This window comes from Periplaneta americana, chromosome 17 (assembly GCF_040183065.1).
Source record: "Periplaneta americana isolate PAMFEO1 chromosome 17, P.americana_PAMFEO1_priV1, whole genome shotgun sequence".
NCBI lineage: Eukaryota > Metazoa > Arthropoda > Insecta > Blattodea > Blattidae > Periplaneta > Periplaneta americana.
Window position 1 is genome coordinate 101,337,065 of NC_091133.1, and position 22,494 is coordinate 101,359,558.

Here is a 22,494-nt window from a genome sequence, read left to right on the forward strand (position 1 = left end):
AATGGCTTCGTTGCCAAAGCCCGGCATTAGATAACAGCAACAACAACCACCTTGTTGAATATTTAACAGCAGGCCCACTGAGCATTCAGTGATTAAAATACCAAATATGTATTGAACGACTTTAAAAAAAATCTTTCAGGAAATTAAGGTTTACATTGTCTACGACACACTTGTTTTGTAAACGTTTATTAACTCTGTAACAAAATAATATCAATATAATAAATGCCATAATTACATGCTCCAATACTTATGTATGCCTCCGAGACATGGGCCATGACAGAATTTGATATTGAACGTTTAAACATATTTGAGGGGAAGGTCCCACAAAGAATCTTCGGATCTCTCAACGATGAATATACATTGAGGATGAGGAGTAACAGGGAGTTATATAGCCCATACAAATCTCCCGACATTATACGTCCAGACTAAGATGGGCAGGACAAGTTAAGAGGATGGAAGAGAATTAAATACCGACGAGAGTTACGGAGTACAAGGTTGAAGGGAAGAGCAGAGTTGGACGACCTAAACTTCGGTGGCAGGACGTATCATGAAGAACATCAGAAAGTTTGGAGTTAAGAACTGGTGGATGGTGACCAAGGATCCTGAAAGAAGTCGAGGCTTGACCCGAGCTGTAGTGCTACTAATAATGATACGCTCCAATAATTTCGATGAAATATTTCTTTTTAATTTGTGCCACATTTAGTTTAATTTCATGTGACTTTGAGCAGAAATGTGTTTTATTGTTGCAGTGTTCGGCAATATAATTCAAGTTATACAAGGAGGATTATACTCTATTTTATTTCAAGGAGTGCAGTTCGGTGGCTCCTCTGAACACCCACTTACATATTTATGACTTCCTACACAACACCTCTGACAATTCCATCCTGTCCCCTCGTCCCAACATTGCACAGTTGCCACAATCCTGGTGACCCTCAAAATGAGACTGACGGGATTCTTGGAATTCGGAAAAGATGCAGCAACTCTAGCCTCCACGTGGATTTGACGGGAGCCTGTCAATTCTTCTGAACAAGGGTTGTGATTGGTTACTGACAGGAGAAGACAAGATTTCCGTCACAGTAAGAAACACATTTATTTATGACAACAAATTAGTAGGGGGCAGTAGGTCTGTCGGCAAAGTCCTTTCTATGAAACTGCACTCCATGAAAAAAAATAGAGTATACTAATTCGTTGGGACAGCACATGGCTTGCATTTTATGTTGAACGGTAATTAAATTTCTACATAGCACTCTGATTAACACGATCCATACATACATTTAAAGAATCTATTTCAACACCTCATACATATAAGACTTAATTTACATACATAAAAAATAATACTTAAATCAAAGAGACATATTAAGTTATTCAAATGCAGTTACAAAAAAAATCCATTAATGTCTGTACAATAGCTGAAGTAGTAGTTTTCCATGATGAAATGACAGCCATTAAATACAGCAGAGATAATAACTAGCCCACAGTGTGTTTCATGGACCTTAACATAGGGACAGACAATGCCTCCTTCAGTCGCACATTTCTTGATCTCACAAAAGTTGTTCAAGGTCTTTTCAGTTTATCAGTCTCACTTTCCTAAATGGATAGGTATCTCATGTTATTCTGAAATATCTAGTAAGTCAACTTCTTCTCAAAATTATTCCTGGGAGGCCATAGCACGGGCTTGAGCACGAACCCTCTTCTCATATTCCAGACGGTTTTGACTGGAAAAACAAAGCATATTTAAGAATTCTATCTTATATATCTAGGGGTAGAGGAAGCGCAAAGAAAGCTTGCCCATTTGACTGATGCGCAGAGAATGATATTCAGTCCTCGTGCCGCCATGCTCGTTACAGGGCTGCTATGAATCACCTAATGCTGATTACAGGGCGCATTCGAAAGCGCGGTCTTGAGCTGTTCGTATCGAGGAATGTTGCTGTGCAGAGCAGGTAGAAGCCAGCGTGTGTGTTACATTTTCTGCGTTTTATCCCTGATATCAGTAGTTTTATGTAGTTCAAAGTGTGTTTGTTAAATAACAGAGTTCTGTATAACATTCTATGTACTTAACAATGCCCCTGTTTCGCTCTAAATTAGGAAGTGCTAATAAAACGTTACACAGTCAAACTAGGGAATTATTTATAACGTTCATAAATTTATGAAAAACGATACATGCTCTGCTCGTAACATAAGCAGTCTTACTAATAAACCGTGTATAGTTTTTATACGAGACTTATGCAGAGTTGAAAGAGAAAACGTTACTAATAAACCGTGAATAAGCTATGGACATATAAACAGGCTGTAACTATACAATGGAAATTGCTTTGCAGTAGTTATATACACGAAACCCCTTGTTTAAGCATTGTATATAGCGAAAAAATGGCCACCCCTCTAACAGCTGTTCGTATCGAGTGTCATTTTATGATGATGGTTACCTTGTAACCACAGAACAACAAACCAATTTTTTTTTTATTGGGTTATTTTACGACGCTGTATCAACATCTAGGTTATTTAGCGTCTGAATGATATGAAGGTGATAATGCCGGTGAAATGAGTCCGGGGTCCAGCACCGAAAGTTACCCAGCACACACACAACAAACCAAAGATCATAGAATAATATTGCTGTAGCTTGTACTCTTTGACCAAAATGTAGTGTGGTAATCGATTAGAGCCAGTTGTACTATCGATATTTAACATGCCACACTAGAGCGCTCTACTGGATACAATAGAGAACCTCAGGTATTCTATTACCTTTCGTAACGAAGTAATGACGAAACTATGACGTAGCTGTGTAACAGTTATACTGTTATACACGATGTATGTAATGATTATTAGTAAGGAATTTACACACGACGTATAAACGAGCTACTCATTGTATAAGTATAAGACAGTTAAACGTCTGTATATAGAGTTTTATTAGTAAGACCGAAGGAGTATATACAGATTAAAATAAACCTACCACAGTACCCTAGTTATCAGAACATTTTAATAAAATCACATATTATTAATGTTTTATTACGTCAGATATCAATTATTACACGATTATATATTTCTTATAACATCTTTGTAATTTCATTCAGTGATTTTATGTGTAAAAAAATTCGTGCTTCTGTATTTTCAACAATGTTATGTTATTAGTTACTCTGCAACTAGGTTTAGGTTACGTTACACGCGCTGTGATAAATCTCACTCGAAACATCAAGCCAGCAGACGACTGAGAACTGCCAATCGAATCGAAGCGAGGTCGAGTGCACCCGAACGTTTCCGAAAGTTTGCGCAGCTTTCTGTGGCAAGCTCTTCTTGCGTCACCTCTATGATTTTATGGTTATAATTTTACCCCAATTTCGGTGATTAAGACAGTTTAAGTTCGGTGACTATTTCTTAAATAAATAAATAGAAAGAGTAGCCTAATTTCGCAAATATTTCGCACCCTAAAAAGTTTAAAAAAATAATAAAATAGCATTTTTTAAATATCACTGAAACAATCCCTTTGAAACTGACAGAAAATTGTTTGCATCATTAATTAAATTCATAATTCAACTTCATTCAACTGACAGCACTGCTTTCTTGCTCTCATGAAGGCAGGAGAAATGACCGTTGTCTGCTTGCACTGCTTCTTGGAAGTAGTCCCTAAAACTGTGAGTACACCATGCCAGATGTCACATGTCGCAGGGTCAGCGAAATGGGGGAAGTCACGTAACAGTTACTTACTTTACAGGACCCTTTTCTTTAACTTATTTTAAATAGTTGTATAATATTACATAGGCTTCCAATTCTGAATAGCAAATATTTTCAGGAAAGAGCCTAATACCTCAGCCATTAGCCTTTATAGAGGGGCCAGTAGAAAGAGTGGGGGAAATGGACAGTAATTTCGTGACTTTCCATCAATTTAGCGAAAATTCGATTATATATTTCACTTAATTTTGGAATTTCATTATGGAATTTGCATTTTCCATGCATAAAATTAAGGGTATATGTACGTGAACGACCACAAATATTATCAGAAAATGCAGGCTTTAAATCTCTAAAATTTTATAAGAAAATAAGCTCACAATTGGACAAAAATTACAAGGTACCTCAAGACTTATTAGAACTTAAATATCTTATAAAAGTATAAAAATGTTACTAATAATATTTTTCAAACCAGGTTTATCAAAGTATGAAACAAAATTTTTGCAGTTACATCATTTGATAATCATAACATTGTTATAGTTTCTCTGCCATCTTTAATATTTTTCCTGCATGTAATAAACACTTATTTCTGAAAAGTAGACTACTCTCAGACATGTAGAGTTGTTTATTTTAATACAATTGATTTTTTATTTGTCCTATATAAAATATATTAAAATTTACATAATGTTTGTGATCTAATTTTTCTATTTTCAAAGAAATGGACATTATTGTAGTCTACCTTTTGCATAAATGCATGTTAAATCAGTGTACAAAATTTCAGAATTCTATCTCTAATGGTTGTGGAGCTATGAAATAATGTGTAAAAATGTTCAAATTTTGGAAAATTTAATTTAAAGTAAAAAGTGAATTTTTTAAATTATTATTAGTAACCCTTCTTATACCTTTATCAGATACCTATTTAACTTCTAATACTTCTTGTTGTGGTACCTTGTAATTTTTGTCCAATTGTGAGTTCATTTTCTCATAAAATTTGAGAAATTTAGAACCTGCATTTTCTGAGAATATTTGTGGTCGTTCACGTACATATACCCTTAAGTTTTTAACACATTTCGCGTATATCATTAATACCAAATATTACACCACTATATATAATACATTCTAAATGACAATCAATCAATATCTGTCATCAGTATATAAAAAAATAAAATTTATTTCTAAGCTAAAATAGTTACTTTATTATGATCGAAACCATCAGAAACCACTTAGCATACTACATTATAAAGTGGTACCACATTCAATAATTGCAGCAGTGATGTATTAGATGACAACTCCAGTTTAAGATGCTTAAGGCAAGTTGTTTCGTTTAATTCTATGAAATGCTTTCTAATGGGGGACTACTGTATTATAATTTTATGATACCAAAGTTTTTACTCACCAATAAATGGTATAGGCTTCAGCTTGAGCAGGATCTTTAATGTTAGGCTCGTTGAGGAGGTCCTGAATACCAAGCAGAATCTGCTTGATAGTAATAGCTGGACGCCAGTCCTTTTCCTCATCCAGCAAGGAGAGACATACGGTACCTATAATGATGTTTATTAATCATATACTTACGTAATTTTGAAACTCCCAGAAATCATTCTGGAACATAGAATGCATAAAGTGACTGAAACAGAGATCTATGAAAATGACGCCAAAGGATATTACCTGATGGGTAAACATTGGGATGGAAAAGAGGTGGCTCAAACTTGCATTTAGGTGGACTGGAAGGATAGTCATCTTTGAAGATCATTCGAAGTTTGTACTGGCCACCTTCCCATGGAGTCTGAAAAAGAATAAATATACTTATTATAAATACCCTCAAATAACATTTAATTACAAAAAAGTCTTCCAAAATTGCTGGCATTAGTAACATTATTATGAAGAGCTCATTTTCAAAACATCCCTTGTCCACCTGATAACGAAAATGTGTTTTCTGTGTCCATGAATTCTTCAAATATAACTTTACATAAAATTGTTATGATTTGGCTTCAGAACGCCCTCTAAACCACTAAAATCTTGTGTTAAAAGTGACAAGCACACGCACACCCCCCCCCCCACACCCATCCATCACACATCGCTCATCCACCACGCATGTAAGCTTGCAACATCTATAAGAAAACTGAGTAGATCTAATGAAAATTTTTCTGATAAGAAATCTGCTAATGACTCAATGTCGAAACTGCTCCTCAAAATATGACATAGTTAGGTCTCCACAAAAGATAGACGGATATAAAAAATTAGTTGCCCATACTACGTGGTACAGTCATTAAGTTCTAATACTGAGCGCATAGTGGCGTTGTGGTGCACTATAGCGCATAGGTGGCGCCATGGTATGATACCTTGTCAGTTAGTCTCTCAACCCAACAAGAGACAGTTAAGTGCATGCACTGTAAGCAGAACTATGGTCTTTGTTGTGACGGTGATTTGAATGCGCACGTCGGAACCCGAGATGTCACAGTTTGAGCAACGGGCAAACATCAAGTTCTGCCAGAAATTAGGCAATACTGCCAAAACATTTCAAATGATGCAGCAAGTTTACGGTGAGGACGCAGTGAGTCGCAGTGTTGTGTTTAGGTGGCACCGACGTTTTTTGCAAGGAAGAGACACTTTGGAAGATGATGCGCATACTGGTCGGCCACAAACAATTCGAACTGAACGCAAGATCCAAGAAGTTGCAACGTTGGTGCGTGCTAACCGCTCCCAATCGGTAGACGATATCGCAGCAACAGTAGGGGTCAGCCATGGTACTTGCTACAAATTTTGTCTGATGACCTGAACATGTCTCGTGTTACCCAGCACAGCGTGCCACGAATCCTGTCGCAAGACCAACGTGATGATCGCATGACGATTTGTGGTGACCTCATCAGTAGTGCTGACGATGATCCGACGTTTCTCAACTGGATAATAACTGGAGATGGAACTTGGTGTTTCCTTTATCATCCGCAACTGAAACGACAATCCGCCACCTGGAAAACGCCATTATCACCACGACAGAAAAAACCGCGACATGACAGGTCATAAGGCAAGGTTATGCTTGAACTGTTTTTTGATTCAAATGGAATTGTTCACATGGAATTCATCCCAGAAGGTGCAACTGTGAACAAAACCCGCTACAAAGAAATCCTTGGCCGTTTACGAGATTCAATTCGCCGTAAGCGACCTGAGCTATGGCGTACAAAGAATTGGCTGTTGCTACATGACAACACCCCTGCACATCGCTCTGTCCTTGTCCAAGAGGAACTTGCAAGACAACAGGTGACAGTTCTTCCACACCCTCCGTACTCACCTGATCTCGCACCATGCGATTTTTTTCTCTTTCCTCGCATGAAAGCAACCCTACGTGGGCGTAGATTTCATTCTTCCGAAGAGGTCATGACTGCCACAAGAGAAGCCATACGGGACCTTCCTGCCAACATCTTTCAACGGTGCTTCCAGCAGCTATACCAACGTTGGTAAACGTGCATAACGGCCAACGGAGACTATTTTGAGGGAAGATGTGGTTCTGTTTAAATGTACGCTGTGTTATGCGGCATCTTGTGATACATCCAGATTCTTGTGGGAGCCTACCCTCCAAGCGTCAAGTCTTAGAACTTAATGACTGTACCACGTAAGTGTAAGGTCATGAAATTAAAATTTTAATAAAATATTATCGAAAAATTGAGTAGCATCAGCTGTGAATAGATAGTGCTCACTTAATTGGCAAATAACATTGAGTGAACGAAGTATCTCACATGTCACTTGAAAGAGTGGGTATTCACGTCAAATGGCAACTCAACTATTATCTTCAAGTACACACTGTTATGTGTGCAGTTTGAAGGATAGCTGCGACACAAGCTCATTAACAGTGTCCTTGTGAATCATAATCCCTTGAAATAACAAAATGAGTGAATAAAGATTACAACTTACTGATTTCTTTCCAGGTATTGCACATTCCCAACTCATTAAATTCAGACTCCCATCAGCATTCTTAACAGGCCTTGCTACAAAACCCTGTGAACAAAATTAAATGGAAATTATTACTTTTTGTTTTCCTGAGACACGTAGGATAGCTGTTTGGCTAATGTGTTGACTTTCCATGACAGATGTTTGGGATCTAATTCCAGAGAGTTCAAGTGAAATTCCCGTTCCCCTACTAGCAATCCACTATTTTCCATTTATCATCATAACTACCACTCCAGTGTAACAAAGATTCGCCTCCCATTATTTATATCAGAAGCACTGTTTATAATGGCTAAGTGAAACAGTTTCAGTACAATGCTAGAAGAGAAGGATACTTTAGGTCGACTGACAGGAAAGAAACTGTCATTAAATAAAAAAAAATGTTCTACAGGAAATATCTAACTTGAGAATGTGTAGCTTTATACGCTAATCCTATCAGCGAAGATGAGTTTTAACTGTTCATAACAATCATAACACTACTTATTCAGTAATTGTACATATACAATCTTACTTTCGTCATCACATAGCCAGAGATTCTACTGATACTTACAATGCAATGACAGTAGAATTGAAAGCAGCTGACAGAAAGGTTTTCAAGCTACTGTGAAAAATTTCAGAATTTAATTTGACAGAGAAGTGTTACTTTTTAAGTAAAGTCCTTGATTTACTTTTAACATGGTTTCTCGTTTTCAGTTACATCAATTCACAAAACACATTATTAATGTCATCTGATAAACATTACAGCTTACACGCCACATCACTATATGATCAAAAACTTAAGAGTTTGAGTTGGCATTATCAGAAGTCACACTGTTGGTCCTTACTTACTTACTTACAAATGACTTTTAAGGAACCCGAAGGTTCATTGCCGCCCTCACATAAGCCCGCCATCGGTCCCTATCCTGTGCCACATTAATCCAGTCTCTATCATCATATCCCACCTCCCTCAAATCCATTTTAATATTATCTTCCCATCTACGTCTCGGCCTCCCCAAAGGTCTTTTTCCCTCCGGTCTCCCAACTAACACTCTATATGCATTTCTTGATTCGCCCATACATGCTACATGCCCTGCCCATCTCAAACGTCTGGATTTAATGTTCCTAATTATGTCAGGTGAAGAATACAATGCGTGCAGTTCTGCGTTGTGTAACTTTCTCCATTCTCCTGTAACTTCATCCCGCTTAGCCCCAAATATTTTCCTAAGCACCTTATTCTCAAACACCCTGAACCTATGTTCCTCTCTCAGAGTGAGAGTCCAAGTTTCACAACCATACAGAACAACCGGTAATATAACTGGTTTATAAATTCTAACTTTCAGATTTTTTGATAGCAGACTGGATGATAAAAGCTTCTCAACCGAATAATAACACGCATTTCCCATATTTATTCTGTGTTTAATTTCCTCCCGAGTGTCATTTATATTTGTTACTGTTGCTCCAAGATATTTGAATTTTTCCACCCCTTCGAAGGATAAATCTCCAATTTTTATATTTCCATTTCGTACAATATTCTGGTCACGAGACATAATCATATTCTTTGTCTTTTACTTTCTTTAATGAAACAATCAATAATTAATGTTATTTTTTGTATTTATTTATTTATTTACTTCATCAATCATTGTTCACGTCATGGCGGATTAGATGTATTCCAGTTCTTAATCCGCCATCACTCTCAATACAAATATAACAAAAAATTAATACATTTGAACTTATAAGTATCCTCTGTTTACAATAATAATAAAAATAATAATAATAATGATAAAAGTAATAATAATAATCAACTAACAAGTAACCTCTTTTATTTAACTCCTACTCTTTTAAGAATTATTCTATTACTTCATTGACTACTCTTCGTAGTTTCTTATCATGTAACTCCTCAACATTTATAATTCCATCTCCGTTAGAGCTTTGACTTTCTCTTCCCATCTAATTTTAACTCTAAACAGAAATTTTCCTAATTTATGCAGATTGCTTGCGTTTAGGTGACCATTTTTTTATAAGCTACTACAGCTTTTATTTGTAGAAATTTTTTATACACCCAACTGTTTCTCAAATCATTCGTTGCCTGACACTTTAACGCAATGTGCATTGCGTCTTCAGCTAGTCCACACAAAGGACATTTATCCTTCTCTACGTTCCCTCTCCTATTCTTGAGTCTCCAGATACTTACTCCTCATTTCAGTTTGGTTGAGAGGCTTTCCCCTCTACTCACACTCTCTACCGTCAGTGAAGGGGAAGGTGCTACAGTCCGTCGTAAAAACGTTCGACTAATTGACTTACAACATAAAGTGTCAAAATCTATATTTCGAAAGTCTATACCAAGAAATCAATTCTATTTTTATTACTGTCTATATCAATAATTTGCATATTAAAATATTTAATGAGTTCAATATACGACAGTTACTTGCAATGTAAGAAGAAATAAATACTAAAAAGGCGTACAACTGACATATTAAATTTAAGTATTTCGATCTTAATAAGCATAGGTCTACTAAACCAGTAGTAATGCGTTTCTACGTTCAGCTACACAAATTATAGTACTATGCAGTGAATTTAAGTGGAATTATGAATAATAACATTATAATACAAAGCCTGTATTATGACATGCATTATAATAAAATTAGAACTAGAATAGTACATTATGCAACAAGCCTATAATGATAGTAATTAAGAATCGAGTATGGATATTTATGAAACGAGTGCGAGTTTCATAATTTTCATACGACTTTTTATGCTCTACCATATTTCTAACTTGAAATTACCGGTATTCAGATGTATACATTTTATTTGTATCTGACAAAATCGGAAGTGACCTCGTTCTAGGTCGTGAATTGTGAGATGTGCGCAGGCGCGAAAGTATTGATTTTTTCCGAGGAACAATAATGTCATTGACCTTGACGTAGTCCCGTTGAACTTGATAATATTATAATATTATAACCTTGATTACTGAATTCGACATTGAAAAACGAGATGACAAATTGAATTTATTTGAATATTATTTACAATTAACGCTAATTATTATAGTAACAGAACATAACCTTATGCAACAGTATTGGATTTCCAGCCTCCGTGACTTTTCGCTAATTCTCTTTCGATTCCATATCCGAGAATAATCGATACTTGCGGTTTTATAATGGTACAAAGCTGACTTGTCATTGACTGAACACATGTAAGCTGAGTTATCATTGGCTGAAGACCTGTACTTTAATGAGTAGGTGTACTTTAATGACATGCATTAAAGGACAGCTACCAGGTGTATACTTAGTACATTTCGGCATGGTCGAGCATAAATATTTTTATAGACTTTCATAATCTATTTTGTGCGGAAATCAAGAATTAATTTAAATTAACATACATCGAGAATTTTGGTAGGTTATCTTCATCACCGTTCACCGCAGCTAATATTTTGTCTAAAGTTGGCAGTTCTTGACGAAAAAAGAATTGGTGAACTTTAAATCTTATTGTTGATTTTGTGAATTCGTCGTATTTTTCTAAAAGTGGAAGAGTTTTGCGAAATTTCACCGGACTCTTTTATTTATTATCATTCATCTTCGCCTCTCTTCTGATGCGATAAACACTTGCTTTTCCCACTCCCGTTATCTCAGCCACCTTTTCTAAACTGTGAGTTGGATTTTCAGCACATAACGTTTGAAATAAATTCAACACACATCTCTTCTGACCACTTCGCATTGGTTTACCCTTTTTATGTTTTATAACACTGCTGGAAGCCATAATGTTCGTTAAATAATTTACAAACTACGATAAAATACGGTCCTAAGCCTAAATAAAAAAAACTATGTACTTATATAAGAAATTAACACTACACTATGTACACTATTTCCTATACCGATATTCACAAAACACCACGAAGTAAACTGTAAGGACGAAACAAATCTCAAACCACTCAGGGCAAAAGATAATATGTTTTCTCTACCGCTAGTTGCTACACTACGACATACACACTGGGACAATCTGCACTGTGTCGCTCCCCAACATTCAAACCAACATTCGTTAATTTTATTAGTAGCCAGTTGAAAATATTATAACAATGACACTAAAATATACTGAAACAAGTCATTGTCAAACATCTGTATGGCTGCATTTTATATCCCCTAGTGTACTTTATTAAATATTTTATTTTGTTCTGTGTACAGCGTAGGGGGTGCAGGTATAAGAAGTAACAGCTACTGCTCGGTCGCTAACGGTATCTGGGGAATAGGGAGGGGGAAAAGAATGTCTTCGCGCCCTCTCAACTTGCAAGAAATGCCGTTTAATCTCCACCATGCCATTCCTGTTCTCTCTTCCCCTGAATTTAGTCTAACATATTCTTCCTGTTCCCAAAACTGCTTCACCTCCCTATAGTATTTTAGTGATCCTAGGTCTTTCATCTTACTAAAAATATCTTGTCTTGAAATTTCGTTTGCCCTCTCTTTTACTATTCTTCCAATAGTTTTCGTGTTTATAGACCCTTATTCTCTCCATAGCCAATTTAGACCTAATCTGTTTACTTCACTTTCCAGCTCTTTCAGCCAATTCGATTTCCAATTAGCGGCTTTCATACAAAAGATACATGTTTTCATAACTGCCGAATCATTCCTACACAGAATATTACCTAAATATTTGATTTTTCTTTCTAGAATAATTCCCAGACTCGAATCGGTTTCCATCTCTAGTAACGCTGCCAGGTTAGAAGCATTCTCCGGTATTCCTAGAAATTTTTTACACATTTTGGCTAATTAATGTTATTGTTCTGACATGTTTCACAATAAAATTCACTGGCCAATTTGAAGATAAACTCAAGTATGCATATTTCCAAGAAGACAGCACAACTGTACAAACAGCTAGATCTTTCTAATTTTTTACCGAGTTTTTGGAGAATTCATCATCACTAAAAATCTCTGGCCCCCATGCTCCCCAGACCTGACACCACCTGACTTTCATCTATAGGGAGCAGCAAATTGTGCAGTATAACTTATCAATATCGTCAACACATACTTAATGAGCTACAAGCTGCAGTAACCGCGTATACGAGGCCTGTTCAAGAAGTCCCGGAACATTCGTAATTTCGCGCCAATGGAGTGTACGCGCGAAATGTGGTTGGTATGCCTGTTTAGCTGTGACTTTGATTTGAAACTGCTTCAAGTTACATTCATTTAATCCTATTAGTCATTATAGGATGTTGATTTGAGTACAACAGTGCATCGCGTGTTTTACAAATTTTAGAGATGACCGAGTTACATGAGCAACGCATATGCATTAAATTTTGCGTCGAACTCGATGAAACCTTTACAGAGACGCACCAAATGCTCCAACAAGGCTATGATGATAAGTGTCATTACTTATGAGGTTCAAACCTGTCTTCAGACAGTTGACTAAACAACAATGTATTCTACCAGTTATGGACTGAAAACTCTCCATCAGGGGAACATGAAACTTAATGTCAATCATTACGAACAGCTAAATTTGCTTAACTGACCAAGTTGTCCCACAAATAGCTATGTATGCTGACATAATACTCCAGCTGGTATTTCTTTACAATTGTGTTACCAAGTTAAGGTACAAATGTATTTACGTACTTAGCTTCTAGTAGAGTCATAGGCCTATGTACCGTAAAAAAATGAGTGTGGACACCAATTTCGCACTGAAATAAGGGTGGAAAATTGCTGTGAAAGTGGGGGCTGGTAGAGATGTATGGCCAGGCAGGATCGCTCCATCAATGTGGAAGGAATAGGTGGCTGGGATGGGCAGCATATTACATCTCATGTCCATGCGTTTCTATACTGATCACAAACATTTATTTTTATTTTAGTAGGTTATTTTACGAAGATTTATTATTTAGCGTCTGAATGAGATGAAGGTGATAATGCCGGTGAAATGAGTCAGGGGTCCAACAACTAAAGTAACCCTGCATTTGCTCATATTGGGTTGAGGGAAAACACCGGAAAAAAACCTCAACCAGGTAACTTGCCCCGAACGGGAATCGAACCCGGGCCACTTGATTTCGCGGCTAGACGCGCTAACCGTTACTCCAAACGTGTGGACGATCACAAAGAAAGGGAAGTTTTCGTTACGTTCGAATCAGTGTTAGGTTAGGTTAGTTCATGCTTTTCATATGCCTTGAATATAGGCTACTCACAATTGGCTAAGAATGTCACTACCCCATTCAAGTTCCTCTCTATTTTTGGTGCGGGGTCCTTGCTATCCTCACAATATCAATACATAGCAAGTTCAAATAAAAGATGAGAATTTTGGTTTCAAAACTATCCGAAATCTCTAAGTATATACCTAATTAACTTAACAAGTAAATCAATATTGCACATCTTTATGCATTCTCACTTACAAATGGATGATCTTTTCTCCATGCCTTCCTCTCTTCTGCCAATCTTGCAATTGCAATGCCAGACATTGTGTAGACCTAAACACACAAACATAGTATAAATTTCATTCATCTTTAACAAACAAAAAGAAAAAAAAAACCTGTGGCCGACAGAGTATTAGAAAAGACGGTACTCGAATAAGGTAAAAATACGTTATGCACCTAAAAATCCGACAATAATTAACTCTTTATTGATGAAAAAACAGCAATGAAGCTACGCAATTTGGAACATTCAACAACGAAACAAAGTTTGAAGTACCAAAAAAACTCTTAATTAACACGAGGGTTCAAACGAAGACATGTAAATATAAAATTAAAAGCGGGAAAAAATAATATTACAACATATTCCATTCCTTTACCTCCCTTGCTTTTCTTTTGCTAAGCCCCTAACTCAAAATTTTCTTAATTGTTCCTCTTTATAGCCGCTCGCCACCAACAAACGGGGTGTGTTTCATTTCATGATACTTTCCTTTGATCATTTTCGGTTTTGAAGGCTCAAACGAAGTGCTTTCAGTAAACCTGCAGAAGAAACCAATATTCTTGCAGTACAAGGAGGAAAGATGGAGAAAAGGACTCCTTTCTTCCATGGTGAAAACTCCTATAGTTGCAAAAAAAAAAAAAAAAAAAACATATCGAAATCGAATAGACTACAGTCCTTGCCTGAAATTTTGAGTGCGTTCAAAATTCGTAGGAATGGACCTAGCTCGTTGGAATGGACGAACAATAATTTTGCATTGTTGATTTGGCCATAGTGCTTCTTAGAAATAAACTTGATAAACTATGGAGGCATTGATACCAGTACTAAATAAATTACAAGATGTATTTAATACTGTAGGTGCCGATGCAATTCAGTTACCCCAAATTGTTGCTGTTGGAACTCAGAGCTCTGGAAAAAGTTCAGTAATAGAGAGTTTGGTTGGACGCTCCTTTTTACCACGGGGTACGGGCATTGTAACACGACGTCCACTGGTGTTGCAATTGGTGTATTGTCCCAAGGAAGAAAGAGAACACAGATCAACTGAAGATGGGACCCTAAACTTGGATGAATGGGGCAAATTCTTACATACGAGGGGTAAAATTTACACCAACTTCAATGAAGTGAGTAATGAGATTGTCAGAGAAACTGAAAGGATGGCTGGATATAACAAAGGTATTTGTCCAGAGCCAATCAACTTAAAGATTTTCTCAACAAAGGTTGTTAACCTGACATTGGTGGACTTGCCTGGAATTACAAAGGTGCCTGTTGGCGATCAACCAGAAGATATTGAGGCTCAGATTCGTGAACTTGTGCTAAAGTACATTAGCAATCCAAATTCTATCATTTTGGCTGTTGTGACTGCTAACACAGACATGGCCACTAGTGACAGCTTGAAAATGGCCAAAGAATGTGACCCTGATGGCAGGAGGACTTTGGCTGTTGTTACAAAGTTAGACCTCATGGATGCAGGTACTGATGCCATAGACATATTATGTGGCCGAGTGATTCCAGTAAAACTTGGAATAATTGGAATTGTAAATCGATCACAACAGGATGTAATGGATAATAAGTCTATCCCAGATGCATTGAAAGATGAAGCAGTTTTTCTACAAAAGAAATATCCAACATTAGCCAATAGAAATGGTACGCCATACCTCGCCAAAACTTTAAACAGACTACTGATGCATCACATTCGTGATTGTTTACCAGACTTGAAGAGTAGAGTTAATTTGATGGTGTCACAGTTTCAAACATTACTCAATTCTTATGGGGATAATGTAACAGATAAAAGCCAAACATTACTTCATATAATTACTAAATTCGCTTCAGCTTATTGCTCTACTATAGAAGGAACTGCAAGGAATATTGAAACTACAGAACTGTGTGGTGGAGCTAGAATATGCTACATATTTCATGAAACATTTGGAAGAACCTTAGACTCAATCAATCCTCTTGCTGGTCTAACAAAAATGGATATTTTAACTGCAATTAGAAATGCTACAGGACCACGACCAGCATTGTTTGTTCCTGAGGTTTCATTTGAATTGTTGGTTAAACGACAAATCAGTCGTCTGGAGGAGCCTTCACTTCGCTGTGTGGAATTGGTTCATGAAGAGATGCAACGTATCATTCAGCACTGTGGCACAGAAGTACAGCAAGAAATGTTGCGTTTCCCCAAACTGCATGAGCGCATTATTGATGTTGTGACTCATCTGCTCAGAAAATGCCTGCCTGCAACAAATTCGATGGTGGAGAATTTAGTAGCTATTGAGTTGGCATACATCAACACAAAACATCCTGACTTTCACAAAGAAGCAGCACTTGTGCCTTCACTTCTTCAGACAATGGACGAGGACGAACAACTTGCAAGACCTGCTGTCAGAAGACACAATCGCTCACTGTCTTCAAATCAGTCATCTCCTACTCTTACAGGAGATGTTCCCAATAATCATCCAATTAATCGCTACAGCCATGAACAGCTTACAAATAGAGTAGCTTGGTTTACCAACTATTTGCCTACTGCTAGACCAGAAAAGAAAGTATCCACAGAAAATTCTCCGTCTATGACACCAACACATCAGGGTACCTTCAGTCATCAGAAACCTGTCAATTTGTTGCCAGAAGTTCCAACCCAAACAAGCAGAAAACTCTCCAAAAAGGAACAAAGAGATTGTGATGTCATAGAGCAATTGATCAAATCATATTTCTATATTGTAAGGAAGTCAATCCAAGATAGTGTACCCAAGGCTGTAATGCACTTTTTGGTCAACTACGTGAAAGACAATCTCCAGTCAGAACTTGTCACTCATTTATATAAATCTGACCAAGCTAATGAACTGTTAAATGAGTCTGAACACATTGCACAAAGACGCAAAGAAGCTGCTGATATGCTCAAGGCATTACAACAAGCTGGACACATTGTCAACGAAATCCGTGAGACACACATGTGGTGAGACTGTTTGAAGGTGACATCCCGCTCTCTCGACCTTGAGAAGTATTTCTAATTAAAGACGGACTTTTTCATTTGTTTATATTACTTTGAACCAGAACATTTGTGGAAATTTGGAAGAAAAGTAATAAATTATTCTTCACTGTTGGATATACACTTCACTTATATAATCACTGATTATCTTTGTAACTTCTTTACTGTGTTAACATTAGAAAATTATCTATTTTCTCATGTCAACACAGTAAAGAAGTTATAAAGTTAATCAATGAATAAATTATTGTTAAACTGCACAGGAATATGCTAAATTTATGTGAATTTTAATGTACTTTACAGCAATGAAGTGGCAGACATTTCAGACCTATCTTAGACGTTTGGTAATTGCCTCTATTAATTATGTATTTTTTATGTTTACTATCTTAATTTAACTTGCGATTGCTTGCACTGTTAGATAAAATCTAACAATTTTTATTTTTCTGTTATTCATTATTGTTGCTCTATTTTCATTGATGCGTTTATCATGTCCAATATTTAACTGTAAGCCTCTTGGCAGTATTATTATTAAAGTGACATACTAGACCTGTCTGTAAATCTTTACAATACCGTTACCAAAGGAAGGCGGACAGCAAGAAAAGGCACAGTTTTAGACAATTGTGAGTATATGCAAGGCATACTAAAAGCCTAACGAACCTAACCTAGCCTGTCACTAATTCGTATATGCAAGGCATTGCAAAAACCTAAACTAACTTAATCTGTTACAGATTCGTATAGGCAAGGCACGTGAAAAGTCTAAACTAACCTAATCTGTCACAGATTCCTGTACCTCTCCTCCAGCCTCCACTTTCACAGCAACTTTTGACCCTTATTTTTTATTATGAAATTGGCACTGACACTTTCCTTTTTTTGTTTGTTTACGATATGTATGCCTCGACTAGTGGCCAAGGATGTAAACACATTTATACCATAATGTGGTAACGCGATTGTACAGAAATAATGGCCTATCTGACACAATAGTTATTGTGTTAGTCTTTCTTGAAGTTCAGTTCAGTATGGTACTGGTTATTGTTTATTATTTGCGTCTGTTATGTCTCGAAAAACCGATCATTTTCTTTCTTCTGTGTTGTTTAACTTGAAAGTAGATGTACTCGTTATTTACAGTTTATTGTATACGTGTCAAGCATTTTATTTTAGTTATGTTTTATTTTCCTTTTTAATAAAACAATATAAGGTTAGTAAAATAAGGACTGAATACTGTAATTTAGAAATCATTTGCTTCAGTAAAAGTGTTGTTACAGGAACATTTCCAATACAGATTTTCAGTATTGTGTATTTTGTTTGTGAAACAATTCTTTTCATTATAAACTAAAATATATAACTTTTATGTATGTACTCAGAATACAGTAATTTCAAGTTCCATACAGGACAGTCAGAGTCACTTTAGATGTGTTTATTGAATGAGTACACTCACGTTTCTTCTTATTAAAAATAAATATTGCATGAAGACTGTTAATTTAATACCATAAAACTTTTCTCACAAAGTAAATTCACTTATATTAAATTTTAATCAGAAAATGAAGAGTTTTGTATGGGATACAGAAAGTACTCCATAACATATATTTATGCACATAATATTAAACAGGATGAAATAAACAGGAAAAAAGTTTGGGAAGACAAAGATGAATGGAGGCATTTTGGAATCGACCTTCAGAAAGGAGGACACGACAAGAGGATGATGGCAATGAGTATTAAACTTCTCTGATTTTGTTTGTTTGTTTTTTTTTTTACCAAATTTCTTCATTTTTACATTCATAACTTGAAAATTTCTATTGAAAAGGAACACTTGGTAGCAAAAATCAAGCAAGAAATAATTAAATTAATTTTCGCTTTCAGGCGCTCATATTCTGGAATGGCTCAACAGTAAAATAAGTTATGAAAAAATATCTTAAATTCTCATATTTGTAATTCTTTCAGTGAAAAATGTTCTTACAAGAATATTTCAAACACAGATTTCAGTTTTGTTTATAGAAAGATTCATCATCATCATCATCATGAACATAGGTTTAGGTATTTTTAAGCATGCAATGCCTGTTCCTCTTCTCTCAGGATGAAATTGGTCCTTCCATCTTGTTTTATGTCTTCCTCTGATCTGTTTACCAGTCAGACAGTAGAAAGATTCTATTAGTGATAAAATCATTAAACATTTTATATTAATTGCTTGTACATCATTAAAAACATAGATACAATAATGTAAAAACTCTGCATGGGTAATGTATCTGTTAATGCAAATTTAAATTAACAGATGGAAAAATCAAGTTTGTTAGATACATTACTCTCATTTTACGAGGAAACTAGAATACAGCAGAACCCCAGGGTACACTTCCCTGTGTGTCGTGCTTGCAATAGCAGGGGACGTGTTCCGTTACTACCAGCATATCAAGACATTTAGCAACTATAAAATAAAATAAGTGAAGGAATTAAAAGTATCGGTACATGCATACAGGTTTATTACTCACCATTTATTTCAGATACTGTTGAAAATGATCTAATACATACATATACATATTCTTTATTTGCCTGAAGGTACAAGAATACAAGATGCCTCGTCAATGTAATAATATAAAAAACAATATGTCAATATTTAAAATATTAAAAGAGTAAAAAATAATAAAATTTAACTAAAATACTACATCATTTTTTTTAAATTCATTCATATTATAAAAGGGATTATTTTGTAGCCATCTCTTAAGCTGAAGTTTAAATTGTGTTTCATTAAGTGCATTTATATTTGTTGGTGTCTTATTATATACTTTTATTTCAGTAATTACATAGCTCGATTGTGTTTTTTGCAACCTGACATGTGGTACGTTTAATTGATCATTATTTCTGGTTTCATAGCAATGCAGATCAGCTATACTTGTATAATTAGTAATATTTTTGTTTACATACATTAAAAGTTCAAAAAAATATAGATTGTAGACTGTCATAATCTTTTCATTTTTGAAAAGAGATCTACATGATAGTGTCCACACCTGTGGAGTAACGGCTAGCACGTCTGGCCCGGGTTCGATTCCCGGTCAGGGCAAGTTACCTGGTTGAGGTTTTTTCCAGAGTTTTCCCTCAACCCAATATGAGCAAATGCTGGGTAACTTTCGGTGCTGGACTCCGGACTCATTTCACCGTCATTATCACCTTCATATCATTCAGACGCTAAATAACCTACTTATAAAATATACATGATAGTCTGGGTAGTGACATTGTTAAAATACGACTGCCTTTTTCTGCAGTAACAAAATGTTTGGAAGGCCAGAACTATTTCCATATAAAAGTAATCCATATCTAATAACACTTTCAAATAGTGCATAGTAAACTTGTTTTAAATAATGTTTGGGAATCTTGTACATGAGACTTCTCAAGAGATAAATTACTCTAGAAATTATTTTTACATACATAACTGACATGGCTGCTCCACCTTAGTTTAGGATCCAGATACATACCTAGCATCTTTACAGATTCATTTATCACATTATTTTGGGTTTGTTTGAAACTTAGATTTAACACATGAGTTTTTTCATCATTAACAATAAATCCATTAATTGAAAACCACTTTCTTATATTCAGCAAATACAGCTTGCTTCATAAAATCTAACTCAGCAGTATTATTATGTGTGATAACAAAAGTTGTATCGTCAGCATACATTATAGTTTCAGCCGACACATTGTAGTGAAAGTCATTTATCATAATAAGAAACAGGAATGGACCAAGAATAGAGCCCTGAGGAACACCACATTTAATTGGAGCTACAGCACTTCTTTTTCCATTTACATCAACAAATAAATTCGCTGTTCAACCATATACTTCATTTTCCTACCGATTACTTAATACACAAGCAAATCACACATACGTTCCGGTACAATTCTCAGAAGCAACTAACTGCTGGGATATTTTGTAGAACAGGCTTCCCATGCTGCGGTCAGGAGAGCAGGAAATCGGCTGGCAGCTGAATGATGCTAAGTTTTCTCATAAACTGAGGGCACTGTATGTAGAATCTAACGAAGTTATCAAGCTACAATAATAGGTGCAGTACCAGGTTAAAATAAGGTCATAGAAAAGAGAATAAAAACTGAACAAACCAAGTTTATTATTATATGAGAAATATAATTTTTAATGCATTTGAGTGTTAGTTTTCCATTTGCAAACCTAATTTTACATAAGTTTCTTATTGATTGGTATGTGGAATTAAACACGACCATATGTAATTTGCATCCTTTGTAAAGAAGCTTGTTCACATTGTAGTCACAAAAATCAGAGTCGAGAGAATCCTTCCAAGAAGATTCTTGGTGCTGATGTAGCTGACATGTAGTGGACCAGTAGGTTTTTGATTAAGTCTTAGGATACGAGAACAATTGTTAAGTTGTAGTGTGTGTTTCACAAGAGCATTCCTTGGACTCTACACATTTTTTTGTCAAATTTAATATTGCGTTTCAAAGTTCTGACAAAAGTAATAGATAATTTATGACCTCCCTGGAAAAAGGATGTAACATCAGATTCTTGAAATATGTGATGTAGGTGGAAAAAGTAATTTTAAAACATTTATTTATAATAATAAATTATTGCGTTCAATCGCTGAATAAACTTGTATCCTTGTTTAGCCAAATGGTTGTGATAGTAAATATACCCCTGAAATTATTTTCCTTTTTCTTGAAACATAAATTATTGTTTCGTTTGTTACATCCTTATTCCAGGGAAGTCTTCAATTGTCAAATAGTCTGTACTTAGTTTAAGTATTTGTGTATGCACTGTTTCTGATTTCATGACAATTTGTACTGAATTGCATAGTCTTACTAATAATAAAAATCCTTTACATTCAATACAAACATCACACTACTGCTATGGAACATTGAAGGCTACCAAGCAAGGGCATCTGCTAGAGTTACATATAAGTTGCAAAATTTGCTGGAAGTAAAGACAAAATTTTGTGTTTATTTACAACCTGAATGCTTGTCAAACAACATAATTACATGCCCAAGAGAAGCATTATACAAGAATGACAGTGAACCCACCATACTGGTAAGGGACAAAATTCGCTGAAGAGACAGACCAATGATAGCTCATGACCTTTTCTTGATGGGGCCAGATGGAATATTCATGATCTTTGCCATTATAATATGTTAAGTAACATACTAAATAAACTTTGTTTAGTAAAATTAATCAATTTATATAATTACTTTAGTTCAATATAGTAGAACCTCGATTATCCGTCTCCGTATTAATCAATCAGCAGATTACCCAACTCTCTTTCTCTCTCTCTTTTTTCTTTTGCTGCAGAAAAAAAATATTAAGTGCTGTACACTTGTTAGTATGTATTTTTTTCTAGAGATGGTTATTACAATCCGTCCCATGCCGTGGCGTCGTGGTCTAAGGCATCCTGCCTAGGACTCGCATTATGGAATGTGCGCTGGTTTGAGTCCTCATGGGAGAAGAAATTTTCTCATGAAATTTTGGCCAGTGTATGGGACTGGTGCCCACCCAACATCGTGATGCACTTGGGGAACTATGATAGGTAGCGAAATCTGATTACGCAAACCAGCTATAAC

At 35.7% G+C, this 22,494-nt stretch overlaps 1 protein-coding gene and 1 pseudogene across 1 annotated transcript; one reads left to right on the top strand and one right to left on the bottom strand.

Annotated features, from left to right (window-relative positions):
- Nucleotides 1–1,269: 1,269 nt before the first annotated feature.
- lwr (ubiquitin conjugating enzyme lesswright) lies at nt 1,270–14,468 on the bottom strand. Its single transcript, XM_069816100.1, has 6 exons — nt 14,335–14,468; nt 13,940–14,014; nt 7,567–7,650; nt 5,326–5,443; nt 5,057–5,201; nt 1,270–1,715 (listed from the first exon to the last, which is right to left on the bottom strand). The coding sequence occupies exons 2-6, from the start codon at nt 14,003–14,005 to the stop codon at nt 1,649–1,651; spliced, it is 480 nt and encodes a 159-aa protein (XP_069672201.1). The 5' UTR covers nt 14,006–14,014; nt 14,335–14,468; the 3' UTR covers nt 1,270–1,648.
- A 217-nt stretch (nt 14,469–14,685) lies between these two features.
- LOC138693167 (dynamin-1-like protein pseudogene) lies at nt 14,686–21,033 on the top strand (annotated as a pseudogene).
- The last annotated feature ends 1,461 nt before the right edge of the window (nt 21,034–22,494 follow it).